This window comes from Coregonus lavaretus, assembly GCF_964263955.1.
Source record: "Coregonus lavaretus genome assembly, contig: HAP1_SCAFFOLD_7988, whole genome shotgun sequence".
NCBI lineage: Eukaryota > Metazoa > Chordata > Actinopteri > Salmoniformes > Salmonidae > Coregonus > Coregonus lavaretus.
The window spans coordinates 1-21,873 of NW_028163189.1; the positions used below are offsets into that span (position 1 = coordinate 1).

General features: G+C 47.8%; 1 protein-coding gene across 1 annotated transcript; it reads left to right on the top strand.

Annotated features, from left to right (window-relative positions):
* Nucleotides 1-5: 5 nt before the first annotated feature.
* Nucleotides 6-15,291, top strand: LOC311118411 (TBC1 domain family member 1-like; the record flags this gene model as incomplete). Its single annotated transcript, XM_084193214.1, has 9 exons — nt 6-21; nt 1,389-1,480; nt 1,895-2,002; nt 3,932-4,051; nt 5,497-5,580; nt 12,308-12,618; nt 12,925-13,029; nt 14,250-14,360; nt 14,548-15,291. Coding segments are annotated over 9 exons (1,224 nt in total), but the record flags the coding sequence as incomplete, so codon positions are not given.
* Between the last annotated feature and the right edge of the window lie 6,582 nt (nt 15,292-21,873).

The following is a 21,873-nucleotide window of genomic DNA, read 5'->3' on the forward strand; positions in this document are numbered from 1 at the left end:
GGCTGTGTGAGAGGATAGAAGGTAGGAAACTGCTCCTCCAGCCGTGTCAAAGACTCACACACTTATGCCCACAGTCACACACACTCAAGGTAGTGTTGGGTTTCAGTGGTGTGTGTGTGTGGTATGCTAGACCCAGGAGTGTGAGTGTGTTGACCGTGTCTGTGTAATGTTGTCTCCACCTGTCTAAAGCTGTTAACTGTGTCTGTGTGGTGTTGTCTCCAGGTCTCCACCCGTCTAAAGCTGTTAACTGTGTCTGTGTGGTGTTGTCTCCAGGTCTCCACCTGTCTAAAGCTGTTAACTGTGTCTGTGTGGTGTCCAGGTCTCCACCTGTCTAAAGCTGTTAACTGTGTCTGTGTGGTGTTGTCTCCAGGTCTCCACCCGTCTAAAGCTGTTAACTGTGTCTGTGTGGTGTTGTCCTCCAGGTCTCCACCTGTCTAAAGCTGTTAACCGTGTCTGTGTGGTGTTGTCTCCAGGTCTCCACCTGTCTAAAGCTGTTAACTGTGTCTGTGTGGTGTTCCAGGTCTCCACCTGTCTAAAGCTGTTAACTGTGTCTGTGTGGTGTTGTCTCCAGGTCTCCACCTGTCTAAAGCTGTTAACTGTGTCTGTGTGGTGTTGTCTCCAGGTCTCCACCTGTCTAAAGCTGTTAACTGTGTCTGTGTGGTGTTGTCTCCAGGTCTCCACCCTGTCTAAAGCTGTTAACTGTGTCTGTGTGGTGTTGTCTCCAGGTCTCCACCCGTCTAAAGCTGTTAACTGTGTCTGTGTGGTGTTGTCTCCAGGTCTCCACCTGTCTAAAGCTGTTAACTGTGTCTGTGTGGTGTCGTCTCCAGGTCTCCACCCGTCTAAAGCTGTTAACTGTGTCTGTGTGGTGTTGTCTCCAGGTCTCCACCCGTCTAAAGCTGTTAACTGTGTCTGTGTCGTGTTGTCTCCAGGTCTCCACCCGTCTAAAGCTGTTAACTGTGTCTGTGTGGTGTTGTCTCCAGGTCTCCACCTGTCTAAAGCTGTTAACTGTGTCTGTGTGGTGTTGTCTCCAGGTCTCCACCTGTCTAAAGCTGTTAACTGTGTCTGTGTGGTGTTGTCTCCAGGTCTCCACCTGTCTAAAGCTGTTAACTGTGTCTGTGTGGTGTTGTCTCCAGGTCTCCACCTGTCTAAAGCTGTTAACTGTGTCTGTGTGGTGTTGTCTCCAGGTCTCCACCTGTCTAAAGCTGTTAACTGTGTCTGTGTGGTGTTGTCTCCAGGTCTCCACCTGTCTAAAGCTGTTAACTGTGTCTGTGTGGTGTTGTCTCCAGGTCTCCCCCAGTCTAAAGCTGTTAACTGTGTCTGTGTGGTGTTGTCTCCAGGTCTCCACCTGTCTAAAGCTGTTAACTGTGTCTGTGTGGTGTTGTCTCCAGGTCTCCACCCGTCTAAAGCCAAGCTGGAGTTCCAGAAACATCTGGCCACACTAGACAACCAGGAGCAAGCTGCCGTGTTCGAGAACATTGTGGTACTAGTGTGTGTGTGTGTGTGTGTGAGAGATGAGGGAGAAAACCAGTTGTTGGCCATAGTCATGGCCAGATCAGAGTGTGTGACTGCGTTCCATTCCAGTATGTTGTTAGTAAGTCCTTCTGTCCCCTTATTTGTCCTGGTTGTTTTCTAAAGCATAGTGGACATTCCCTCTTTATTTAGACAGTTAGAAGCCTGTTGTTCAGTCTTACTCAGAAGGGTTACACTGCCACCTGCTGGACATGTGGCTGAACTGACACATGGGAAAATCTATTGGGGCTCCTTTTTTGTGTGTGTGTGTGTGTGTGTGTGTGTGTGTGTGTGTGTGTGTGTGTGTGTGTGTGTGTGTGTGTGTGTGTGTGTGTGTGTGTGTGTGTGTGTGTGTGTGTGTGTGTGTGTGTGTGTGTGTGTGTAGAGGGCCAGTCCTAAGAGTGACCAGGAGGAGAATGAACTGGTGATGGGGTCTTTGAGGAGTCTGTATGAAGAGAGACAGAGGACTCATCAACACCCAGACTACAGACCGGTACACACAATAACTATGGCTATCTGTCAGCACCCTGTACCCTAACCTTTCACTCTGTCATCTCTCTCTTTCCACACCCATCCACCCATCCCTTCTCTCTCTCCCCCCTCTCTCTCTCTACCTCTCTCTACCGCTCTCTCTCCCCCCTCTCTCTCTCTACCTCTCTCTCTCTCTCTCTCTCTACCTCTCTTTACCGCTCTCTCTCTACCTCTCTCCCCTCTCTCTCTCTCTCTCTCTCTCTCTCTCTCTCTCTCTACCGCTCTCTCTCCCCCCTCTCTCTCTCTACCTCTCTCTCTCTCTCTCTCTCTCTCTCTACCTCTCTTTACCGCTCTCTCTCTACCTCTCTCCCCTCTCTCTCTCTCTCTCTCTCTCTCTCTCTCTCTCTCTCTCTCTACCGCTCTCTCTCTCCCCCCTACCTCTCTCTACCGCTCTCTCTCCCCTCTCTCTCTCTCTCTCTCTCTCTCTCTACCTCTCTCCCCTCTCTCTCTCTCTCTCTCTCTCTCTCTCTCTCTCTCTCTACCTCTCTACCCCTCTCTCTCTTTCTCTCTCTCTCTACCTCTCTCTCCTCTCTCTCTCTCTCTCTCGCCCCTCTCTCTCTCGCTCTCTCTCTACCTCTCCCCCCTCTCTCTCTTCTCTCTCTCTCTTCTCTCCACCCCTCTCTCTCTCTCTCTCTCTCTCTCTTTCTCTCTCTCTCCCCCTCTCTCTCTCTCTCAATTCAATAGGCTTTATTGGCATGGGAAACATATGTTAACATTGCCAAAGCAAGTGAAGTAGATAATAAACTATAAAATATTAACAGTAAACATTACACTCAGAAGTTCCAAATGAATAAAGACATTTAAAATGTCATATTATGTCTATATACAGTGTTGTAACAATGTGCAAATAGTTAAAGTACAAATGGGAAAATAAATGAACATATATGGGTTGTATTTACAGTGGTGTTTGTTCTTCACTGGTTGCCCTTTTCTTGTGGCAACAGGTCACAAATATTGCTGCTGTGATTGCACACTGTGGTATTTCACCCAGTAGATAAGGGAGTTTATCAAAATTGGGTTTGTTTTCGAATTCTTTGTGGATCGCTGTAATCTGAGGGAAATATATGTCTCTAATATGGTCATACATTTGGCAGGAGGTTAGGAAGTGCAGCTCAGTTTCCACCTCATTTTGTGGGCAGTGTGCACATAGCCTGTCTTCTCTTGAGAGCCAGGTCTGCCTACGGCGGCCTTTCTCAATAGCAAGGCTATGCTCACAGAGTCTGTACATAGTCAAAGCTTTCCTTAAGTTTCGGTCAGTCACAGTGGTCAGGTATTCTGCCACTGTGTACTCTCTGTTTAGGGCCAAATAGCATTCTAGTTTGCTCTTTTTTTGTAAATTCTTTCCAAAATTTTCTTTGGGTCTAATTGTGTTGCTGTCCTGGGGCTCTGTGGGGTCTGTTGGTGTTTGTGAACAGAGCCCCAGGACCAGCTTGCTTAGGGGACTCTTCTCCAGGTTCATCTCTCTGTAGGTGATGGCTTTGTTATGGAAGGTTTGGGAATCACTTCCTTTTAGGTGGTTGTAGAATTTAACGGCTCTTTTCTGGATTTTGATAATTAGCGGGTATTGGCCTAATTCTGCTCTGCATGCATTATTTGGTGTTTTACGTTGAACTCTCCCCCCCTCTCTCTATCTCTCTCTTCCTCCCCGCTCTCTCCCCCCCGCTCTCTCTCTTCCCCCCCTTCACTCTCTCTCCCCACCTCTCTCTTCCCTCCCTCCCCCTCTCTCTCTCTCTCTTCCCCCCCTTCTCTCTCTCTCTCCCCACCTCTCTCTCACCCCCCGCTTTCTCTCTCCCCCCCGCTCTCTCTCCCCTCCCCACCTCTCTCTTCCCTCCCCCTCTCTCTCTCCCCTCCCTCCCCCCCTCTCTCTCTCCCCTCCCCCCTCTCTCTCTAGGTACCAGAGGCCCCCTCCCCAGCCCCAGTAGAGGTCCAGTCCAGTAGTAGACAGAGATTAGAGCAGTTTAAAACCAGAGCTAAACGCTCCCTGACAGAGTCACTGGAGGGCATCTGGAAGGTAGGGGGGGAAGTGTGTGCGTCTTAACGTCTGTTTTAACGTGTGTGTGTGTTAATGTAGGTGTGTTAACGTTTGTGTGTGCAGGGCCGGCTCTAGTATTTTCAGGGTCCTAAGAGAGATTTGTTTGGTGGGCTTCCCACCTCGTGGCAAATCATTTATAGCCCCCCCCCCCCCCTGGAGGTCAGAGCCCCTGGAGGTCAGAGCCCCCTGGAGGTCAGAGCCCCCTGGAGGTCAGAGCCCCCTGGAGGTCAGGGACCCTGGAGGTCAGAGCCCCTGGAGGTCAGGGCCCCTGGAGGTCAGGGCCCCTGGAGGTCAGGGCCCCTGGAGGTCAGAGCCCCTGGAGGTCAGAGCCCCTGGAGGTCAGAGCCCCTGGAGGTCAGGCCCCCTGGAGGTCAGAGCCCCTGGAGGTCAGAGCCCCTGGAGGTCAGAGCCCCTGGAGGTCAGGGCCCCTGGAGGTCAGGGCCCCTGGGCACGTGCCCTGGGAGCCCGGTCGGTATTCGGCCATGATAGCTGGCTAGACTAACTACCAATCTAAACATGTCTAGCTGACATGGCTAATTCAGTGACTGACATAACAAGAGAAAAACTGCTGTTGCAAAACCACATTTCTAAATTGCAACTTGTGGATTCTACTATTCTAACTCTCAATAGTAAGTTGAGACCCTGACTGAGTTCCCCCCCCCCCCAAAAAAAGCTATATATTATTTACTGTTTTTGTCAGTTAATCGACTTCTATTGTTGCTTATGTCTGTGTCTGTTAACCTGTGTCTGTGTGTCTGTTAACTTGTGTATGTGTCTGTTAACCCGTGTCTGTGTGTGTGTTAACCTGTGTCTGTTAACTTGTGTATGTGTGTCTGTTAACCTGTGTCTGTGTGTGTCTTAACGTGTGTCTGTGTGTGTGTTAACCTGTGTCTGTGTGTGTGTTAACCTGTGTCTGTGTGTGTGTTAACCTGTGTCTGTGTGTGTGTTAACCTGTGTCTGTGTGTGTGTTAACCTGTGTCTGTGTGTGTCTTAACGTGTGTCTGTGTGTGTGTTAACCTGTGTCTGTGTGTGTGTTAACCTGTGTCTGTGTGTGTGTTAACCTGTGTCTGTGTGTGTCTTAACGTGTGTCTGTGTGTGTGTTAACCTGTGTCTGTGTGTGTCTTAACGTGTGTGTGTGTGTGTGTGTGTTAACCTGTGTCTGTGTGTGTCTTAACGTGTGTGTGTGTGTGTTAACCTGTGTCTGTGTGTGTGTTAACCTGTGTCTGTGTGTGTGTTAACCTGTGTCTGTGTGTGTCTTAACGTGTGTGTGTGTGTGTGTGTGTGTGTTAACCTGTGTCTGTGTGTGTGTTAACCTGTGTCTGTGTGTGTCTTAACGTGTGTGTGTGTGTTAACCTGTGTGTGTGTGTGTCTTAACGTGTGTGTGTGTGTTAACCTGTGTGTGTGTGTGTGTTGTGTGTCTCCAGGGCAGTAGCAAGGCCAGGGCTCAGAGAGAGAACAGTGAAGGAGACAGCAGTTCATCTAACTCTACACTCAACTCCACTGGACAGGTATCTATATCTAACTCAACTCCACTGGACAGGTATCTATATCTAACTCAACTCCACTGGACAGGTATCTATATCTAACTCTACACTCAACTCCACTGGACAGGTATCTATATCTAACTCAACTCCACTGGACAGGTATCTATATCTAACTCAACTCCACTGGACAGGTATCTATATCTAACTCAACTCCACTGGACAGGTATCTATATCTAACTCAACTCCACTGGACAGGTATCTATATCTAACTCAACTCCACTGGACAGGTATCTATATATAACTCAACTCCACTGGACAGGTAACTATATCTAACTCAACTCCACTGGACAGGTATCTATATCTAACTCTACACTCAACTCCACTGGACAGGTATCTATATCTAACTCAACTCCACTGGACAGGTATCTATATATAACTCAACTCCACTGGACAGGTAACTATATCTAACTCAACTCCACTGGACAGGTATCTATATCTAACTCAACTCCACTGGACAGGTATCTATATCTAACTCTACACTCAACTCCACTGGACAGGTATCTATATCTAACTCTACACTCAACTCCACTGGACAGGTATCTATATCTAACTCTACACTCAACTCCACTGGACAGGTATCTATATCTAACTCAACTCCACTGGACAGGTATCTATATCTAACTCAACTCCCCTGGACAGGTATCTATATCTAACTCAACTCCACTGGACAAACTATATCTAACTCAACTCCACTGGACAGGTATCTACAGTGAGGGAAAAAAGTATTTGATCCCCTGCTGATTTTGTACGTTTGCCCACTGACAAAGAAATGATCAGTCTATAATTTTAATGGTAGGTTTATTTGAACAGTGAGAGACAGAATAACAACAGCAAAATCCAGAAAAACGCATGTCAAAAATGTTAGAAATTGATTTGCATTTTAATGAGGGAAATAAGTATTTGACCCCCTCTCAATCAGAAAGATTTCTGGCTCCCAGGTGTCTTTTATACAGGTAACGAGCTGAGATTAGGAGCACACTCTTAAAGGGAGTGCTCCTAATCTCAGCTTGTTACCTGTATAAAAGACACCTGTCCACAGAAACAATCAATCAATCAGATTCCAAACTCTCCACCATGGCCAAGACCAAAGAGCTCTCCAAGGATGTCAGGGACAAGATTGTAGACCTACACAAGGCTGGAATGGGCTACAAGACCATCGCCAAGCAGCTTGGTGAGAAGGTGACAACAGTTGGTGAGATTATTTGCAAATGGAAGAAACACAAAATAACTGTCAATCTCCCTCGGCCTGGGGCTCTATGCAAGATCTCACCTCGTGGAGTTGCAATGATCATGAGAACGGTGAGGAATCAGCCCAGAACTACACAGGAGGATCTTGTCAATGATCTCAAGGCAGCTGGGACCATAGTCACCAAGAAAACAATTGGTAACACACTACGCCGTGAAGGACTGAAATCCTGCAGCGCCCGCAAGGTCCCCCTGCTCAAGAAAGCACATATACATGCCCGTCTGAAGTTTGCCAATGAACATCTGAATGATTCAGAGGAGAACTGGGTGAAAGTGTTGTGGTCAGATGAGACCAAAATCGAGTTCTTTGGCATCAACTCAACTCGCTGTGTTTGGAGGAGGAGGAATGCTGCCTACGACCCCAAGAACACCATCCCCACCGTCAAACATGGAGGTGGAAACATTATGTTTTGGGGGTGTTTTTCTGCTAAGGGGACAGGACAACTTCACCGCATCAAAGGGACGAAGGACGGAGCCATGTACCATCAAATCTTGGGTGAGAACCTCCTTCCCTCAGCCAGGGCATTGAAAATGGGTTGTGGATGGGTATTCCAGCATGACAATGACCCAAAACACACGGCCAAGGCAACAAAGGAGTGGCTCAAGAAGAAGCACATGAAGGTCCTGGAGTGGCCTAGCCAGTCTCCAGACCTTAATCCCATAGAAAATCTGTGGAGGGAGCTGAAGGTTCGAGTTGCCAAACGTCAGCCTCGAAACCTTAATGACTTGGAAAAGATCTGCAAAGAGGAGTGGAACAAAATCCCTCCTGAGATGTGTGCAAACCTGGTGGCCAACTACAAAAAAAGGCCGGCCTCTGTGATTGCCAACAAGGGTTTTGCCACCAAGTACTAAGTCATGTTTTGCAGAGGGGTCAAATACTTATTTCCCTCATTAAAATGCAAATCAATTTCTAACATTTTTGACATGCGTTTTTCTGGATTTTTTTTGTGTTACACTGTTCAAATAAACCTACCATTAAAAATTATAGACTGATCATGTCTTTGTCAGTGGGCAAACGTACAAAATCTGCAGGGGATCAAATACTTTTTTCCCTCACTGTATATCTAACTCTACACTCAACTCCACTGTACAGGAAACGCAGATATTTAGTCACGGGTTGCACGTTGCGTCCCAATATCGTTCTAAAGGTTCTCTTGAGGGCTGATCACTGTTGCCCGACAGGGACGTTCTGCTCAATGCATTCTCAATTGGCACTGATGAAAGATTTAGTGTAAAGTGCATAATTGTCTTGTAAACCTGGATGATGTACTCAACGTAGTTGGACGGTATGTAACCCAGCCTGCATATGTATGGAGCATCTCAATATCTCTTATGGTTTAGGCTCAAGCAGTGTATCTTTTACATTTTGTACATTTTTTTTGTCATTTAGCAGACGCTCTTATCCAGAGCGACTTACAGGAGCAATTAGGGTTAAGTGCCTTGCTCAAGGGCACATCGACAGATTTTTCACCTAGTCGGCTCGGGGGATTAGAACCAGCGACCTTTTGGTTACTGGCACAACGCTCTTAACCACTAAGCTACCTGCCGCCCTATCTTAACTATAGAATGACTCCGGCTAGTTTGGAACTTTTCCCCTTGGAAAAAAACAATATCCAAGTATAAATACAGTAAAGTACACACTTAAGGGTAAACATTTCCTTTTTATTTGCACATTTTGTTTTTTGTTTTGTTGTTGACACGATTGTGAGATTGGAGGAGCTTATGATTGGGTCTGATGGGTGCATTGTGATGTCATCGGCCTCCCTGTGATGTCATCGGCCTCCCCCTTGCTTGAGGACCAGTAGAGAACAACAGAGGAAGCCATGTCTTGAGCATCCCTGGACTGCAGCCTGTTGTTAAGTAAATCAGATTATACGTGAGGTGCTACGGGGCTTGGGGTGGTGGGGCTTTAATCAAGGGGTGCACAGTTTTGTTTGACACGACACACCCCGATTCCATTATTCATCTATAATCAAACCTTTGATTGGTGGAATCAGGTTATGTAGTGCTAGGTCAAACCCATATGCACTCCTTTTTAACACTGGTCTGAACGGTGCATCTCAATAGACCCATTCCCCAGCCCATTCCACCACAGCCACCAGGCAGGATGGGGCCCATGGACTCATGCTGCTTACGCCAGATTCCCCAGCCCATTCCACCACAGCCACCAGGCAGGATGGGGCCCATGGACTCATGCTGCTTACGCCAGATTCCCCAGCCCATTCCACCACAGCCACCAGGCAGGATGGGGCCCATGGACTCATGCTGCTTACGCCAGATTCCCCAGCCCATTCCACCACAGCCACCAGGCAGGATGGGGCCCATGGACTCATGCTGCTTACGCCAGATCCCCCAGCCCATTCCACCACAGCCACCAGGCAGGATGGGGCCATGGACTCATGCTGCTCCTAACGCCAGATTCCCCAGCCCATTCCACCACAGCCACCAGGCAGGATGGGGCCCATGGACTCATGCTGCTTACGCCAGATTCCCCAGCCCATTCCACCACAGCCACCAGGCAGGATGGGGCCCATGGACTCACGCTGCTTACACCAGATTCCCCAGCCCATTCCACCACAGCCACCAGGCAGGATGGGGCCCATGGACTCACGCTGCTTACACCAGATTCCCCAGCCCATTCCACCACAGCCACCAGGCAGGATGGGCCCATGGACTCATGCTGCTTACGCCAGATTCCCCAGCCCATTCCACCACAGCCACCAGGCAGGATGGGGCCCATGGACTCACGCTGCTTACACCAGATTCCCCAGCCCATTCCACCACAGCCACCAGGCAGGATGGGGCCCATGGACTCATGCTGCTTACGCCAGATTCCCCAGCCCATTCCACCACAGCCACCAGGCAGGATGGGGCCATGGACTCATGCTGCTTACGCCAGATTCCCCAGCCCATTCCACCACAGCCACCAGGCAGGATGGGGCCCATGGACTCACGCTGCTTACGCCAGATTCCCCAGCCCATTCCACCACAGCCACCAGGCAGGATGGGGCCATGGACTCATGCTGCTTACGCCAGATTCCCCAGCCCATTCCACCACAGCCACCAGGCAGGATGGGGCCCATGGACTCATGCTGCTTACGCCAGATTCCCCAGCCCATTCCACCACAGCCACCAGGCAGGATGGGGCCCATGGACTCATGCTGCTTACGCCAGATTCCCCAGCCCATTCCACCACAGCCACCAGGCAGGATGGGGCCCATGGACTCATGCTGCTTACGCCAGATTCCCCAGCCCATTCCACCACAGCCACCAGGCAGGATGGGGCCCATGGACTCATGCTGCTAACGCCAGATTCCCCAGCCCATTCCACCACAGCCACCAGGCAGGATGGGGCCCATGGACTCATGCTGCTTACGCCAGATTCCCCAGCCCATTCCACCACAGCCACCAGGCAGGATGGGGCCCATGGACTCATGCTGCTTACGCCAGATTCCCCAGCCCATTCCACCACAGCCACCAGGCAGGATGGGGCCCATGGACTCATGCTGCTCCTAACGCCAGATTCCCCAGCCCATTCCACCACAGCCACCAGGCAGGATGGGGCCCATGGACTCATGCTGCTTACGCCAGATCCTGACTCTGACCCAACAGGAACCGGGATTCATCGGACCAGGACATGTTTTTCCACTCCTCAGTTGTCCAGTGTTGGTGATGGCGTGCCCACTGGAGACGCTTCTTCTTGTTTTTAGCTGATAGGAGTGGAACCCGGTGTGGTCATCTGCTGCAATAGCCCGTCCGTGACAAGGACCGACCAGTTGTGCGTTCCGAGATGCCGTTCTGCCACACCCCTGTTGTACTGCGCTGTTATTATTATTTTTTATTAATTAATTAATTTTTTAGTCATTTAGCAGACGCTCTTATCCAGAGCGACTTACAGGAGCAATTAGGGTTAAGTGCCTTGCTCAAGGGCACATCGACAGATTTTTCACCTGGTCGGCTCGGGGATTAGAACCAGCGACCTTTTGGTTACTGGCACAACGCTCTTAACCGCTAAGCTACCTGCCTGTTTGTGGTCCACCTCTCAGCTTGCACCATCTCCTTCAACCTGTCTCATCAACCAGCTGTGTTCGCCCACAGGACTGCTGCTGACTGGATGTGTTCGCCCACAGGACTGCTGCTGACTGGATGTGTTCGCCCACAGGACGGCTGCTGACTGGATGTGTTCGCCCACAGGACGGCTGCTGACTGGATGTGTTCGCCCACAGGACTGCTGCTGACTGGATGTGTTCGCCCACAGGACGGCTGCTGACTGGATGTGTTCGCCCACAGGACGGCTGCTGACTGGATGTGTTCGCCCACAGGACTGCTGCTGACTGGATGTGTTCGCCCACAGGACTGCTGCTGACTGGATGTGTTCGCCCACAGGACTGCTGCTGACTGGATGTGTTCGCCCACAGGACGGCTGCTGACTGGATGTGTTCGCCCACAGGACTGCTGCTGACTGGATGTGTTCGCCCACAGGACGGCTGCTGACTGGATGTGTTCGCCCACAGGACTGCTGCTGACTGGATGTGTTCGCCCACAGGACTGCTGCTGACTGGATGTGTTCGCCCACAGGACTGCTGCTGACTGGATGTGTTCGCCCACAGGACTGCTGCTGACTGGATGTGTTCGCCCACAGGACTGCTGCTGACTGGATGTGTTCGCCCACAGGACTGCTGCTGACTGGATGTGTTCGCCCACAGGACTGCTGCTGACTGGATGTGTTCGCCCACAGGACTGCTGCTGACTGGATGTGTTCGCCCACAGGACTGCTGCTGACTGGATGTGTTCGCCCACAGGACTGCTGCTGACTGGATGTGTTCGCCCACAGGACTGCTGCTGACTGGATGTGTTCGCCCACAGGACTGCTGCTGACTGGATGTGTTCGCCCACAGGACTGCTGCTGACTGGATGTGTTCGCCCACAGGACTGCTGCTGACTGGATGTGTTCGCCCACAGGACGGCTGCTGACTGGATGTGTTCGCCCACAGGACTGCTGCTGACTGGATGTGTTCGCCCACAGGACTGCTGCTGACTGGATGTGTTCGCCCACAGGACTGCTGCTGACTGGATGTGTTTTTGTTTGTTGCACCATTGTCTGTAAACCCTGGACACTGTCGTGTGTGAAAAGCCCAGGAGGCCGGCCGTTTCTGAGATACTGGATCCGGCGCGACTGGCACCGACGATCATACCATGCTCAAAGTCACTTAGGTCACACGTTTTGCCCATTCTAACAGTAACTGAATGCCTTGATGCCTGTCTGCCTGCTTTATATAGCAAGTCACGTGACTCTCTGTCTGTAAGAGACATCCATTTTCCTGAACGGTGAGTGTTAGCTGTATCTGTGTCTCTAACTCCAACTCCCTCTCTCTCTCTCCCTCCCTCCTTCTCCCCTCTCTCCCTCCCTCCCTCCCTCTCTCTCCCTCCCTCCCTCCCTCCCCAGGACCCCTCCCTAGAAGACCCTCTCTCCTCCCCCCTCCCCTCCTCCAATCCTCTCAGGTCTCACAACTCTACGGGGGACCTGAAACGTCTGGACACCTCTCCTCTCTCCTTCTCCCCCTCCTTCTCGTCCCTCTCTCTGTCTTCCCGGGACACACAGCAGTCCCAGCCACATGACTTCAGGCGGAGAGCCAGCACCTTCAGCCACCCCGCCACCCCCTCATATACACACACACCCCAGGTCCCCAGCGGCTCCACCAAGCCCAAACTGGTCCGACACTACTCCGTCAGCACCGACACGCCACACCAGAGCAAGTAAGAGACAAAGTGTGTGTGTGTGTGTGTGTGTGTGTGTGTGTGTGTGTGTGTGATAGTGGTCAGATCAACAAGCATTGAAATAATAAGTCATCACTTCTATTTTTGATGGATGGTTTCAGTCTCTCATGTTGTCCTAAATGAGGCACTCAGTACTTTCCTGACATGTCCACCAACACACACAGAGTTCCTGTCATAAATCAGGTACTTCCTGTTCTGTTCCTCTGAAAGTCAACAGCCTCTCCTCCGTCACCTGCTTCACTTTTTCTTTTCTTTATTCTCTTTCTCTCACTTTCTGTTCTCCAGAAGACTCCAAGAGGAACCTACTCTTCCTCTCCCCTCCTTCCCCTCTCCTCTTCTCTCTCCTCGACCCTCATCCCCCTCTCTCGGGGGTCGCCTGGCCAAACGAAAGTGAGTGTCTTCAGCCCTCCTTTTTTCCTCTGTTCCTTTCCTGTCTTCCATTAACACTGTTTCAGTTTCTCTGTCTGCTACTTTCTAACTGTCCAGTCTATATCTTTAATGTTTCTCTGTCTGTTACTTTCTAACTGTCCAGTCTATATCTTTAATGTTTCTCTCTCTGCTACTTTCTAACTGTCCAGTCTATATCTTTAATGTTTCTCTGTCTGCTACTTTCTAACTGTCCAGTCTATATCTTTAATGTTTCTCTGTCTGCTACTTTCTAACTGTCCAGTCTATATCTTTAATGTTTCTCTCCCTGCTACTTTCTAACTGTCCAGTCTATATCTTTAATGTTTCTCTGTCTGCTACTTTCTAACTGTCCAGTCTATATCTTTAATGTTTCTCTGTCTGCTACTTTCTAACTGTCCAGTCTATATCTTTAATGTTTCTCTGTCTGCTACTTTCTAACTGTCCAGTCTATATCTTTAATGTTTCTCTGTCTGCTACTTTCTAACTGTCCAGTCTATATCTTTAATGTTTCTCTGTCTGCTACTTTCTAACTGTCCAGTCTATATCTTTAATGTTTCTCTCCCTGCTACTTTCTAACTGTCCAGTCTATATCTTTAATGTTTCTCTGTCTGCTACTTTCTAACTGTCCAGTCTATATCTTTAATGTTTCTCTGTCTGCTACTTTCTAACTGTCCAGTCTATATCTTTAATGTTTCTCTGTCTGCTACTTTCTAACTGTCCAGTCTATATCTTTCATGTTTCTCTGTCTGCTACTTTCTAACTGTCCAGTCTATATCTTTAATGTTTCTCTGTCTGCTACTTTCTAACTGTCCAGTCTATATCTTTAATGTTTCTCTGTCTGCTACTTTCTAACTGTCCAGTCTATATCTTTAATGTTTCTCTGTCTGCTACTTTCTAACTGTCCAGTCTATATCTTTAATGTTTCTCTGTCTGCTACTTTCTAACTGTCCAGTCTATATCTTTAATGTTTCTCTGTCTGCTACTTTCTAACTGTCCAGTCTATATCTTTAATGTTTCTCTGTCTGCTACTTTCTAACTGTCCAGTCTATATCTTTAATGTTTCTCTCCTCCTTCCTTCCTCTCTCTCTCTCTCTCTCTCTCTCTCTCTCTCCTCTCTCTCTGTCTCTCTCTCTCTCCTCTCTCTCTGTCTCTCTCTCTCTCTCTCTCTCTCTCTCTTTCTCTCCTCTCTCTCTCTCTGTCAGTCCTCTGGGTGTTCTGCGTACTCGTCTCGTCTCCTCCTCCTCTGTTCCTAACTTCCTCAAGCTCCTCGCTCCTGTCCATGAGAACCACCCCTGTGACTTAGACAAGAGGAGGTACTCACACACCACACACACACACATCCCTACCCTGTGAGTTTTAAATACCACTTACTGGTCCTGGTGTGGGGTGTGTATTAGAGGTTCTGTGTGTGTCCCATGGGTGTGGTGTGTTTGTTTATGATTTGATTTGTTTCAATGTGTGTTCAATACGTGTGTGTTTATTGGTGTGTGTGTTTTCCAGTGACGTAGCAGCCCTGTCCGGTCCGATAGCGGCGTGTGTGGTTGGAGACAGTCCTCTGCGGAGACACTCCTGGAGACAACAGATCTTCCTACGCGTTGCTACACCGCAGAAAAACACTGACAGCAATGGTACGTACACACACACACACACACCCCTGTTTAGTAAGGAGGGGTGCCAGTCCGATAGCGGCGTGTGTGGTTGGAGACAGTCCTCTGCGGAGACACTCCTGGAGACAACAGATCTTCCTACGCGTTGCTACACCGCAGAAAAACACTGACAGCCATGGTACGTACACACACACACACACACCCCTGTTTAGTAAGGAGGGGTGCCAGTCCGATAGCGGCGTGTGTGGTTGGAGACAGTCCTCTGCGGAGACACTCCTGGAGGCAACAGATCTTCCTACGCGTTGCTACACCGCAGAAAAACACTGACAGCCATGGTACGTACACACACACACACACACCCCTGTTTAGTAAGGAGGGGTGCCAGTCCGATAGCGGCGTGTGTGGTTGGAGACAGTCCTCTGCGGAGACACTCCTGGAGACAACAGATCTTCCTACGCGTTGCTACACCGCAGAAAAACACTGACAGCCATGGTACGTACACACACACACCCCTGTTTAGTAAGGAGGGGTGCCAGTCCGATAGCGGCGTGTGTGGTTGGAGACAGTCCTCTGCGGAGACACTCCTGGAGACAACAGATCTTCCTACGCGTTGCTACACCGCAGAAAAACACTGACAGCCATGGTACGTACACACACACACACACACACACACACCCCTGTTTGAGTAAGGAGGGGTGCCTGTCTTGGATCAGATAAGGATGTGTGTTCTTTATATTAATAGTCATCCCCCTGCTGCATGTGGGCGTCTCACAGACCATTTCAAGTAGTTTAATTCAACAAGTACATTTAGATTCTACTGTAGTGTTGAGTCAATGTTGCTAATAATGCTGTAACAAAGGAGTCCGCTTATACTGAACTTTGATCATAAGTTTTATTCATATCACAAGATTTCAGCATAAGTGTACAGGTGTCCAGATCACCCGGAGAGCAGTGGTTCCCAAATTGCAATGTCTGCTCTGCTCTTCTTCGTTTAAACCCAGTATATATAATCTTCCCCAAAATATGGGTGGCTCCCTCTACTGTCCAATCCCCTGTCTACAACACACAGACTTCTCTGTCCTATGTGGCGTCACACTAAAACGATTCCCTCTGACACTAAATAAACATCCTCTCAGGTTCCACTTAAAACCATTAACAAAGTCATAATCTTAATACACTACACTAGTTCATTCATTTGATTCATTTTGCCAGGATAGTCCCCTTAGTAAGAATTGGTTAATTTAGCCTGGATAGTCCCCTTAGTAATAATTGATTAATTTAGCCTGGATAGTCCCCTTTAGTAATAATTGATTAATTTAGCCTGGATAGTCCCCTTTAGTAATAATTGATTAATTTAGCCTGGATAGTCCCCTTAGTAATAATTGATTAATTTAGCCTGGATAGTCCCCTTTAGTAATAATTGATTAATTTAGCCTGGATAGTCCCCTTTAGTAATAATTGATTTATTTAGCCTGGATAGTCCCCTTTAGTAATAATTTATTTATTTAGCCTGGATAGTCCCCTTTAGTAATAATTGATTAATTTAGCCTGGATAGTCTCCTTTAGTAATAATTGATTAATTTAGCCTGGATAGTCCCCTTTAGTAATAATTGATTAATTTAGCCTGGATAGTCCCCTTTAGTAATAATTGCCACTGTTTTCCAGGGAGTCCTAGGTTCCATAGCTGCAATAAAAACAAAAAATCACATAAGAAGTTCAAGGCAAAGATTATAAATGATTCCTTCTAGTTCTGGAATGTGAATGTGAATCAGTGTCCCGTATTGAAATGGGAATGGAGCTGAATCCCAACCCTGATGAACAGCAGCACATACAGAAGGACCTTTGTTTAGGATATGGTTGGTGGCAACGCAATATTTTTACTGATTGAGCCAATAGGTTTTCAATAGGAGTCATGACGTAATGGATGATGGACAACGGAGATGATTGTCCATTTTAAAAAAAACACTATGTGTGTAACTTGTCCGAAAAAAGTTAGTTTGTTGGACAAAAACGGACAATGATGACTGCATATGTGTTTTCCTACGTTTTCTCTGTGGCCCAGAGACCGTGTAGAACAGCTGTGGCCTCAGCCGTCAGCTCCCAGACTGATGTAGTGACATGACCTGGCCACTAGATGTCACTGTTGCTGTGTGAGTTACTGTTAGTCTTGGACATCCCCGAATTGGTACTGTGGAGCTACATAAGCTATAGGCAACACATTCAAAGATTGAGGAAGTAAGCTGTCTGGCTGGAGGGACTAGGTTACTGTTGGCATAGTACAGTAGAGACTAGGTTACTGTTGGCCTAGTACAGTAGAGACTAGGTTACTGTTGGCCTAGTACAGTAGAGACTAGGTTACTGTTGGCCTAGTACAGTAGAGACTAGGTTACTGTTGGTCTAACAGTAGAGACTAGGTTACTGTTGGCCTAGTACAGTAGAGACTAGGTTACTGTTGGCCTAGTACAGTAGAGACTAGGTTACTGTTGGCCTAGTACAGTAGAGACTAGGTTACTGTTGGCCTAGTACAGTAGAGACTAGGTTACTGTTGGCCTAGTACAGTAGAGACTAGGTTACTGTTGGCCTAGTACAGTAGAGACTAGGTTACTGTTGGCCTAGTACAGTAGAGACTAGGTTACTGTTGGTCTAGTACAGTAGAGACTAGGTTACTGTTGGCCTAGTACAGTAGAGACTAGGTTACTGTTGGCCTAGTACAGTAGAGACTTGGTTACTGTACAGTAGAGACTAGGTTACTGTTGGCCTAGTACAGTAGAGACTAGGTTACTGTTGGCCTAGTACAGTAGAGACTAGGTTACTGTTGGCCTAGTACAGTAGAGACTAGGTTACTGTTGGCCTAGTACAGTAGAGACTAGGTTACTGTTGGCCTAGTACAGTAGAGACTAGGTTACTGTTGGCCTAGTACAGTAGAGACTAGGTTACTGTTGGCCTAGTACAGTAGAGACTAGGTTACTGTTGGCCTAGTACAGTAGAGACTAGGTTACTGTTGGCCTAGTACAGTAGAGACTAGGTTACTGTTGGCCTAGTACAGTAGAGACTAGGTTACTGTTGGCCTAGTACAGTAGAGACTAGGTTACTGTTGGCCTAGTACAGTAGAGACTAGGTTACTGTTGGCCTAGTACAGTAGAGACTAGGTTACTGTTGGCCTAGTACAGTAGAGACTAGGTTACTGTTGGCCTAGTACAGTAGAGACTAGGTTACTGTTGGCCTAGTACAGTAGAGACTAGGTTACTGTTGGCCTAGTACAGTAGAGACTAGGTTACTGTTGGCCTAGTACAGTAGAGACTAGGTTACTGTTGGCCTAGTACAGTAGAGACTAGGTTACTGTTGGCCTAGTACAGTAGAGACTAGGTTACTGTTGGCCTAGTACAGTAGAGACTAGGTTACTGTTGGCCTAGTACAGTAGAGACTAGGTTACTGTTGGCCTAGTACAGTAGAGACTAGGTTACTGTTGGCCTAGTACAGTAGAGACTAGGTTACTGTTGGCCTAGTACAGTAGAGACTAGGTTACTGTTGGCCTAGTACAGTAGAGACTAGGTTACTGTTGGCCTAGTACAGTAGAGACTAGGTTACTGTTGGCCTAGTACAGTAGAGACTAGGTTACTGTTGGCCTAGTACAGTAGAGACTAGGTTACTGTTGGCCTAGTACAGTAGAGACTAGGTTACTGTTGGCCTAGTACAGTAGAGACTAGGTTACTGTTGGCCTAGTACAGTAGAGACTAGGTTACTGTTGGCCTAGTACAGTAGAGACTAGGTTACTGTTGGCCTAGTACAGTAGAGACTAGGTTACTGTTGGCCTAGTACAGTAGAGACTAGGTTACTGTTGGCCTAGTACAGTAGAGACTAGGTTACTGTTGGCCTAGTACAGTAGAGACTAGGTTACTGTTGGCCTAGTACAGTAGAGACTAGGTTACTGTTGGCCTAGTACAGTAGAGACTAGGTTACTGTTGGCCTAGTACAGTAGAGACTAGGTTACTGTTGGCCTAGTACAGTAGAGACTAGGTTACTGTTGGCCTAGTACAGTAGAGACTAGGTTACTGTTGGTCTAACAGTAGAGACTAGGTTACTGTTGGCCTAGTACAGTAGAGACTAGGTTACTGTTGGCCTAGTACAGTAGAGACTAGGTTACTGTTGGCCTAGTACAGTAGAGACTAGGTTACTGTTGGCCTAGTACAGTAGAGACTAGGTTACTGTTGGCCTAGTACAGTAGAGACTAGGTTACTGTTGGCCTAGTACAGTAGAGACTAGGTTACTGTTGGCCTAGTACAGTAGAGACTAGGTTACTGTTGGCCTAGTACAGTAGAGACTAGGTTACTGTTGGCCTAGTACAGTAGAGACTAGGTTACTGTTGGCCTAGTACAGTAGAGACTAGGTTACTGTTGGCCTAGTACAGTAGAGACTAGGTTACTGTTGGCCTAGTACAGTAGACTAGGTTACTGTTGGCCTAGTACAGTAGAGACTAGGTTACTGTTGGCCTAGTACAGTAGAGACTAGGTTACTGTTGGCCTAGTACAGTAGAGACTAGGTTACTGTTGGCCTAGTACAGTAGAGACTAGGTTACTGTTGGCCTAGTACAGTAGAGACTAGGTTACTGTTGGCCTAGTACAGTAGAGACTAGGTTACTGTTGGCCTAGTACAGTAGAGACTAGGTTACTGTTGGCCTAGTACAGTAGAGACTAGGTTACTGGTTGCCTAGTACAGTAGAGACTAGGTTACTGTTGGCCTAGTACAGTAGAGACTAGGTTACTGTTGGCCTAGTACAGTAGAGACTAGGTTACTGTTGGTCTAGACAGTAGAGACTAGGTTACTGTTGGCCTAGTACAGTAGAGACTAGGTTACTGTTGGCCTAGTACAGTAGAGACTAGGTTACTGTTGGCCTAGTACAGTAGAGACTAGGTTACTGTTGGCCTAGTACAGTAGAGACTAGGTTACTGTTGGCCTAGTACAGTAGAGACTAGGTTACTGTTGGCCTAGTACAGTAGAGACTAGGTTACTGTTGGCCTAGTACAGTAGAGACTAGGTTACTGTTGGCCTAGTACAGTAGAGACTAGGTTACTGTTGGCCTAGTACAGTAGAGACTAGGTTACTGTTGGCCTAGTACAGTAGAGACTAGGTTACTGTTGGCCTAGTACAGTAGAGACTAGGTTACTGTTGGCCTAGTACAGTAGAGACTAGGTTACTGTTGGCCTAGTACAGTAGAGACTAGGTTACTGTTGGCCTAGTACAGTAGAGACTAGGTTACTGTTGGCCTAGTACAGTAGAGACTAGGTTACTGTTGGCCTAGTACAGTAGAGACTAGGTTACTGTTGGCCTAGTACAGTAGAGACTAGGTTACTGTTGGCCTAGTACAGTAGAGACTAGGTTACTGTTGGCCTAGTACAGTAGAGACTAGGTTACTGTTGGCCTAGTACAGTAGAGACTAGGTTACTGTTGGCCTAGTACAGTAGAGACTAGGTTACTGTTGGCCTAGTACAGTAGAGACTAGGTTACTGTTGGCCTAGTACAGTAGAGACTAGGTTACTGTTGGCCTAGTACAGTATAGAGGTTACTGTTGGCCTAGTACAGTAGAGACTAGGTTACTGTTGGCCTAGTACAGTAGAGACTAGGTTACTGTTGGCCTAGTACAGTAGAGACTAGGTTACTGTTGGCCTAGTACAGTAGAGACTAGGTTACTGTTGGCCTAGTACAGTAGAGACTAGGTTACTGTTGGCCTAGTACAGTAGAGACTAGGTTACTGTTGGCCTAGTACAGTAGAGACTAGGTTACTGTTGGCCTAGTACAGTAGAGACTAGGTTACTGTTGGCCTAGTACAGTAGAGACTAGGTTACTGTTGGCCTAGTACAGTAGAGACTAGGTTACTGTTGGCCTAGTACAGTAGAGACTAGGTTACTGTTGGCCTAGTACAGTAGAGACTAGGTTACTGTTGGCCTAGTACAGTAGAGACTAGGTTACTGTTGGCCTAGTACAGTAGAGACTAGGTTACTGTTGGCCTAGTACAGTAGAGACTAGGTTACTGTTGGCCTAGTACAGTAGAGACTAGGTTACTGTTGGCCTAGTACAGTAGAGACTAGGTTACTGTTGGCCTAGTACAGTAGAGACTAGGTTACTGTTGGCCTAGTACAGTAGAGACTAGGTTACTGTTGGCCTAGTACAGTAGAGACTAGGTTACTGTTGGCCTAGTACAGTAGAGACTAGGTTACTGTTGGCCTAGTACAGTAGAGACTAGGTTACTGTTGGCCTAGTACAGTAGAGACTAGGTTACTGTTGGCCTAGTACAGTAGAGACTAGGTTACTGTTGGCCTAGTACAGTAGAGACTAGGTTACTGTTGGCCTAGTACAGTAGAGACTAGGTTACTGTTGGCCTAGTACAGTAGAGACTAGGTTACTGTTGGCCTAGTACAGTAGAGACTAGGTTACTGTTGGCCTAGTACAGTAGAGACTAGGTTACTGTTGGCCTAGTACAGTAGAGACTAGGTTACTGTTGGCCTAGTACAGTAGAGACTAGGTTACTGTTGGCCTAGTACAGTAGAGACTAGGTTACTGTTGGCCTAGTACAGTAGAGACTAGGTTACTGTTGGCCTAGTACAGTAGAGACTAGGTTACTGTTGGCCTAGTACAGTAGAGACTAGGTTACTGTTGGCCTAGTACAGTAGAGACTAGGTTACTGTTGGCCTAGTACAGTAGAGACTAGGTTACTGTTGGCCTAGTACAGTAGAGACTAGGTTACTGTTGGCCTAGTACAGTAGAGACTAGGTTACTGTTGGCCTAGTACAGTAGAGACTAGGTTACTGTTGGCCTAGTACAGTAGAGACTAGGTTACTGTTGGCCTAGTACAGTAGAGACTAGGTTACTGTTGGCCTAGTACAGTAGAGACTAGGTTACTGTTGGCCTAGTACAGTAGAGACTAGGTTACTGTTGGCCTAGTACAGTAGAGACTAGGTTACTGTTGGCCTAGTACAGTAGAGACTAGGTTACTGTTGGCCTAGTACAGTAGAGACTAGGTTACTGTTGGCCTAGTACAGTAGAGACTAGGTTACTGTTGGCCTAGTACAGTAGAGACTAGGTTACTGTTGGCCTAGTACAGTAGAGACTAGGTTACTGTTGGCCTAGTACAGTAGAGACTAGGTTACTGTTGGCCTAGTACAGTAGAGACTAGGTTACTGTTGGCCTAGTACAGTAGAGACTAGGTTACTGTTGGCCTAGT